This window comes from Squalius cephalus (genome assembly GCF_949319135.1).
Source record: "Squalius cephalus genome assembly, chromosome: 11".
Lineage (NCBI taxonomy): Eukaryota > Metazoa > Chordata > Actinopteri > Cypriniformes > Leuciscidae > Squalius > Squalius cephalus.
In genome coordinates, this window is record NC_137132.1 from 21,180,687 (window position 1) to 21,188,489 (window position 7,803).

Consider the following 7,803-nt stretch of genomic DNA (forward strand, 5'->3'; position numbering starts at 1 on the left):
AACGATAGGATCTAAAAAGTTTAGACTTATGAAGGCACAGAGCAGCAAAGCACTGCCAATGGAGAAGAATATCAACGCCTACGTCAACATCACGGCGTCTTTGGCGCTGCCCACTGGAGCGTTAGTGATTAGTGACATGAGAATGAGAAAAGACCGATACAGGATCAGTAACATTACCTTCCAAGGAATCCTAAAGTTAGGATAGTGTTTTTTTTTTCTTTCAACAATGTGAATGTCTCAGCAGTGCATTATTTGTATTGGGTAGCCTACATTTCACTGTGGATTATTTGGTAAATATCGGTGCAGGCTTTGCATGATAAGTAAGCATGTTTATTCTAATGCCTGATCTGTGATCAGTGATTTCTGATGTATAAATATTCAAATTCAGACAGATTATCTCTCAAAATCATTCAATACTGTTTATGCATCAGTAAATCAAGCCAGTGACTAAACGATCGACTTCACGTCGTTTTATCCAGAGGTGTAAAGTCCAGGTTCAGAAATGTATAGTAATGTACATGTATACCCTTAGATGAGAAAAATAAAAATTTGCTTCTGTCTATTGTCACAGAACACTGTGTAAAATAATCCAAGATTCAAAGACCCGTAATGCAGATTGCAGAATGAATTATACAAGGGACTTTAATAAACACAAAGAAATACATAGCACACTACACCTTCAACATTGACGTTGATGACATCGAACCATGAATAGAAAGAACTGAGGGCTTAAATAGACAGGAATGATAATCAACAGAACAAAAAACAGGTGTGTAATGTGTATCTCTATCAGAAACCATGGCAACAAACGAAAACTCAGGCAACAGTGACAGGGAACACAGTAAAGCGTAACAGAACAGAATATGACCACTACATCTGGGTTTCTGTTATGTACACTTTTTATATCATGTGGTTGATTTCTATTAAAACTTTCATCTTTCAACAAATTTATATAATATAATATATAAAAAAATCACATTAAACTTTTTTTTATACATGCCCTTATAATTTAGTTTGACTTTTCAGATGCCTATTTATAGATTTTATTGTTTTACATTTGTCACCCAATTTTTCAATCTTAAAAAATGTAAATCCATCATAAAATATGAATTATTTTATGTTTTAAATTATGATAATATGTATATAAATGTATAATCTATAAATGATAAATGAGACATGAAATTTCATTGGACTATCTTGCCTTTGTTACAGAGAGCAAAATAATTGTTTTGATCTTGTTTGGCTCTCTCAGCCAAAAGAGTAAAAACTATTTCATACCTAAATACACCAACAGCTTAATGGACATAATTACAACAGTAATTAAATACTCATGAGAAACTTTTTAGTTTGTTTTTGTTTTTGTTAAATAAGACCTCAGTGAAGGTAATTATTTCTTTGTTTGTACACAGTGGATAATTATACCCATTAGACCATGTTCATTAGTTTAACAGTCCTTTATAAATCTCTTTTCCGGTAACACTACAAGATTTCAATCCAAAGCAAGATTTGCAGAGTACTTGGTGGGTATTATTTGTATTTGTTTGTTTAATTTCCAGTTGAAAAGGAATGTAACACTATTTGTCACTGTTTTTATGTTAAGTGCTTTTATTTGGTTTTATAAAATATATGTTGTCAATATAAAATTCTGTCATCATTTACTCATTTAATACTTACTTTATAGTACTTTTTTTCTCCATACTATGGAAGTCAATAGGGCACATTACTGTTTGGTTACCCATATTCTTCAAAATATATTTTGTGTTCAGCAGAAGAAATTCATACAGGTTTGAAACAACTTGAGGGTAAGTAGATGATGACAGAATTATTATTTTTTGGTTGAACTATATGGGAAAATAGAATTAGCTGCTTCAGTGTTAATTCACACACCATTTCCTCTCCACCTCCCCCCCCCCCCCCCCCTTTTTTTTTGTTAATGTTAATTTTAAAAAAGGTCTTTATGGCTTTTCCTATAATTTCCTATCTTAAACTAAAAAAATTTAAAGCTGAAAATCTGCTAATTGTGTATTTCTTTCAGATTTGCCAGAGTTCAAATGAATTTTTCAGTTGCTTTCAGCAATGGAACTGATTCTTTCAATGAAGGATTTTATCTAACTGCCTTCCGCACTTGGCCGAACAAAAACTATCTAATTTTGGCCTTGGCGATTATCTATATCATCACCTTGCTGGGTAATCTTGTTCTTCTGATTGTCGTTCTAATGAACTCCAGTTTACAGAATCCCAAGTATCTTGCTGTGTGTAATCTAGCTATTGTCGACATTTCAATGAATAGTGTTATAATTCCTCAAATGGTGCCTGTTTTTGTGTTCAATCAAAATCATGTTTCATTTGGAGCATGTTTCTCCCAAATGTTCTTCATGCATTTTTTTGGTGACATGGAATCTTTCTCTCTTGCTCTTTTGGCGTATGACCGGCTGATTGCAATCTGCTGGCCCCTGCGTTACTCTACCATAAACACCAAACTGAGGATGCTGCTTATAATAGGAGGGATTTGGTCTATGGTTATTCTGCTGGAGATTTTCCCAGTCAGCCTCGCTGCCAGGCTTCCTTATTGTGCCTCCAGAGAGGTAAAGAGCTGCTGTTGTGAACACGGTCCAGTATACAATTTGGCTTGTGCAGACACCTCTTACAATCGCCAGCTGGGCACAGCTAAGTCATTGACCGTTTTGCTAGGCCCCTTGACTTTTATTATTTTCACCTATGTGATTGTAGTGATTGCTGTGATGCGGATTGCATCTACAGCACAGCGCTGGAAGGCCTTTCACACCTGTTTCACTCACCTGCTGCTGGTCCTGCTCTATTACATGCCAGTCATGCTGGCATACGTACTAGGGAACCTGCGTTTAGTTAAGAATGTGGATCTTTTCACAGCAATTCTGACTGTTTCTGTTACCCTACCCCCAATGCTGAACCCAATCATCTACAGCTTAAAGACTGACGAACTACGAGACAAGATAGTCAAGCTTCTGGGAAAGTCAAAAGTGGCACAACAGATCATTAAAAATGAGGCCAGTGATTAACAATACATAATTTGTATTCCTTCCATAGAAGAAGGTGCTTCCCATGTAAAAAAAAAAAACAAAAAAAAAAACAAAAAAAAAAAACCTATACCAAAATGTATTTAAAATACATTTATTTCATACTAAGTATACTCCAACCATTAACATATTTACTGACATTGAGACTTAATGCAGAATGACTTGAGAAAAATTAAACTTTTTTTTGGATTGCACAATTTTTTCTTTATTGCACAATGCACATTTCTTAACATTAAGCCTAAAATGTGTTTTATTATCACTATTAGTAAGGATAGTATGATCACTGCATAATATATTTAAAGTGTACCTAAAGTGTACTTGCAATATTTCCACTTTAGCACAATCAAATATACTTAAGTATATCTTTAGTTGGATCTCAGCACTACTTTATTTTGGATGACTAAAGTACATTAAGTACAAAAATAGTTGTTCCAAAAGTACAATTGCAAGGTATTTATTTTAAGTACATACATATGTAAATGTATTTGTAGTATACTTAATAAGTGTATTTAAAATACATTTGGGTAAATTTATTTTTCACTATGGTTAACTTGTCAATTTTGTTCCAAATATTCTTACTTTGTTTAAACAACAATGTTTTCACCCAGTGCATAATGTATTATCATTTCAGTGCATTGAGGGAGAGTTACTCATCTCTCAGTGCAAATGAAAATAAATTATTAAACTACTAGTTGGTTGATTCAGTTTTATTTACCACTATGTGATACACAGATTTAACATTCTGTGATAAGCTTCTGCTTCATCCTGCTCCTTTTTGAACATATTGTAATTATTGTTATAATACTTTCTAGATATAGTTTTTTTTTTTCTTTCGGGATGTTGCAACATACTTATTGTATTTTTACATTTTATTTTATTTGTATCTTTTTTTGTTGTTCGAAATAAAAAATAAATGAAAATAAAATGAAACATGCCTTTTTCAAGTGCAGAATTTTTTATATTCACTTAATTCTAGTGCTTTGGTATTTATAGGCCTATCTCATAGCTACATTTTTTGTTCTAGTACATAAGCTAATGTAAAACATAGACAAATAAAATGCAAGTAAATATTTCAGTGTGAAATCATGAAGACAGATTTTTCTCATTGTCCCACAAGATGGCAGAAAAAGACAAGAAACACTGCACTGCATGGCAGTTGAAGATTAGCAGATTATGAAAGGAATATATGCACTTTCAATAAAACATTTCTCTGTGTAATATAATCAAGCTCCTTAGTTATCATCTGATGAGTAAATGTTTTATAACTCCAGTAAATATTTTAATTAAAATTCTAAATTATTTGTTTAGTTATAAAAGGAGCTCCTGGAATTTTGAGGTGGATTCCCCTAATCAACAGGACATACCACTTACAAAATATATGCACTAAACAATAAAGGATATAAAAAGGAATTTGGGGCTGTACTAGATAAATGTTCTGACCATAGACTGTAAAAAAAAATAGGTTCTAACTCATAATCATATCCTATCTGTTTAGTAACCATGGTCTCACAGAATGTTTTCAAATCGTAAATCAAGAATTAAGATATGAAGTTTGTTATAAAGGGTAACTATATACACAGTGTGTGACACTACATCAGACTGAATTACTTTAAAAGAACAATAGAATAAAAAAATAAATAAAAAAACTGTTATACCAACAATATTTACCCCAATATTGTCCCAACTAGCATCAAAGAGTACTGCATAATTTTGCTGATTTGTTAACGGTTTGCAAAGCTCCTAGCACGCATTTTAGTATGAATAATGTATGTGGTTACTGTTATGACATGATTGTTTGCTGACTTTATTTACGTTGTTGTTGTTGTTTTTGTTGTCACTGATATTTGTCATAATAGTTTGTGTGGTAATGTTTGAGATTAGGATTTACTTCATGATCTTTGATTTATTCAAGTGTATATACTGTGAATATTAAAACGTTGGGGGTACGATTTAAAAAAAAAAGAAAATAATAGTTTATTCAACAAGGACAGTAAACACATTTGTGATGTTACAAAAGGTTTCTATTTCAAATAAATGCTGCTCTTCTGAACTATCACTCAAAAAAAAAAATTGTGTCTAAACATAAGATTTATGTATTTGAATTGCATATAAAATTTCCATGCATTTGGATTACATAGTTTTAACATAAACCAATCAATAATCTGAATGTGATTCATATTTTTAAGTCATATATAAATGAAACAGATAAGATTTATGTAATTGTATTAATAAACTGAATGTGATTCATATTTGTCAGTCATACGTAAATGAAATGGGTAAGATTTATGTAATAGTACACAGAAAAACGCCCATGTTAAATTAACACTGCTCAGTGTTCATATGTGTGCACACTACAGAGTTAAAGCAGTGTTGAAGTTAATGAGATAATTAACTGATATTGAGCATTAATGATGAACACCTGCTGTTAACAAGCAGAATCACTGAAGGAAAGAGAAACACAAGAACTACAACTGACTTCAGACACAGCCTTAGATGAAATCAACTGAAGAGAAAAGAAGACATTAAATCTGTGAAGATCTCAGCAGAGGAGGATTAAACAACTCCACAAACAGCATTACCAGCTAGAGCCCTGCGCGGGACTGTTTTCTTCATCCCGCTCCCGCCCGCGCCCGCCGAATTTCTGACCATTACCGCCCGCTCCCGCAACGTATGTGTTTCACTCCCGCCCGCTCCCGCAATATGTATGTCCACTCCCGCCCGCACCCGCAAAACTCTGAGAATTTATTCCCGCACAATAATAGAGATGCATTGATTTTGTGTCTTCTCCCGTCCCGCAGGAAAAAACATGTATTTGTATTGCTATTAAGAGATTCATGGGGTTGTTTGTTTCGTTTCCCTGGCCGGCATACTAGACACATACACACAGGATAATGGAGGAATTCGAGTGTGTGCTGTTTTTGGATGGTTTTGTTTTCGTTTTTGCTGTTTTTTATTCAGGATACTCTGTCTTGCGCGTGCAATGATGACGCAGTGAATAGTGATGCTTCTCTCTGAACAATCAGCAGTCTGCCGTGTTTTCACGTCACATTTTAGTATCGCCTCAGCTCGCCCAGAACCCCGCCGGAGGTGGTACGAAAAAAAGTACTTGGAAGCAGATACAGTTACAACTTTTACACAGTGGAAAACCAAACAAAGGCGAGTCGAGTCGAGCCGAGCCGAGCCGAGGCGAGCTGGTACTGTGTAGTGGAAAAGCGCCATTATTGACATCTCCATCATGTTGCAAGGCTACCTCCCGATCCCGCAGTGTTTTTTTTAGCCGCCCAATCCCGCCCGCAGCAAAGTTCAAACCGCCCGCTCCCGCGAGATTTGCGTTGGGTCCCGCGGGACCCGGCGGGACTCAATCCCAATGCAGCCCTCTATTACCAGCTTCACTTATTACTAACCAGACTGACTTTATTTCATTTCTGTTTTAATTAAAGCAGTAGTTGTATTTTAAAGTCACCATAATGGTGGTTAGCGTTTGCTTTAGTTGTGCTCTTGACCCTTGACTCTTTAATATAAAATTTTCTCTGGCTGCTATAATTGTGTGTTTATAAAACACATTTGTTGCAGCGAAAAAGCCATGAGAAAAAGAGATCAGGTGATGTTGGCTGTTTATTGATGATGACAAAGTCGTCATCATGTAATTGCCTGATTCGCTGATCTTGTTCAGTGTCTAATGCTTTGATTAGTTAGGACATGTGTGTTTTTTTTTATATTGTTTTATTCATAACAGAAGCCATTTGATTTTACAGCATGAAATCTAGCAGTGTTGGTTATCAAACAATATACTTTTTTTTTTTTTTAAATAGTTAGTGCACAAAAACCTTTCATCTATGGCATTACTTAGACTCACACAGACATCAAGAAACAGCATATGAATCTCAACAATGGTGACAAAAGCTACAAAAAATCCAGATGCGTAATTTATTAATGCCGCAATGCATGCTGGGAGATATGGGTGAGTTTTGATTGGTGGTACCCATTTCATTGATTGTCACCATTGTTGAGAGTCATACACTGATTCTTGATGTCTAAGTAATAATGTAGAAGAGAAAGTTTAACCCTCATATGACCTTAGTTTCCTGTTTACACTCAGTGCATTTGGGGTCTATATGACCCCAAAGATGCACAGAGCTTTTGTACAAGAAATATACATTTTAATAATACAAATTATATATCATTTTTTTTGTTTACTTCTCATCTATATTTTTATGCTGTGTTTTGGGGGATATGAAGTACTTTTTTACCTATTTACTGCAAAATTCCTCAACTACACCATTAGCATACGTATGAAATATCAAATTTTTATGAAAAAAACACATTTATGATGATCAAATTTAAATATGAATTGTTTCTGGATATTGATCTAGGTGTTAGATGCAGAATTCTGCCATCTGGTGGTTAGATGTTTTTTTGTAGATAATATAGTTTTAGCCACAAAGTGTAATTACCATATACTTCCAGCAGAGGTCCCATAGAGATCCATTCATTTTTCTGGATGTGACTTATTGCTCTTATAACAGCTTTTTTTTATGAATTATATATTTAAACATTTTAAAATACATTAAATCATTATTTTGTCAAAGTTTAGAAATTTTTTTTTGTTGTTTGAGGTTTTTTGAAGTGTCTTGTTATTGCAATAATGCTATATAAATTTGCAATAATGTCACATAAGTTGCCACTAAAAGAAACTACTTGATTGCAATTGCATATTATTTCAATAATCGAAATGTATAAAATGATT

At 33.9% G+C, this 7,803-nt stretch overlaps 1 protein-coding gene across 1 annotated transcript; it reads left to right on the forward strand.

Moving 5' to 3' along the window:
- Positions 1-2,051: 2,051 nt before the first annotated feature.
- On the forward strand, positions 2,052-3,038 carry LOC307167822 (olfactory receptor 1f45-like; the record flags this gene model as incomplete). Its single annotated transcript, XM_079887127.1, has 1 exon — positions 2,052-3,038. The coding sequence occupies one exon, from the start codon at positions 2,052-2,054 to the stop codon at positions 3,036-3,038; it is 987 nt and encodes a 328-aa protein (XP_079743253.1).
- Between the last annotated feature and the right edge of the window lie 4,765 nt (positions 3,039-7,803).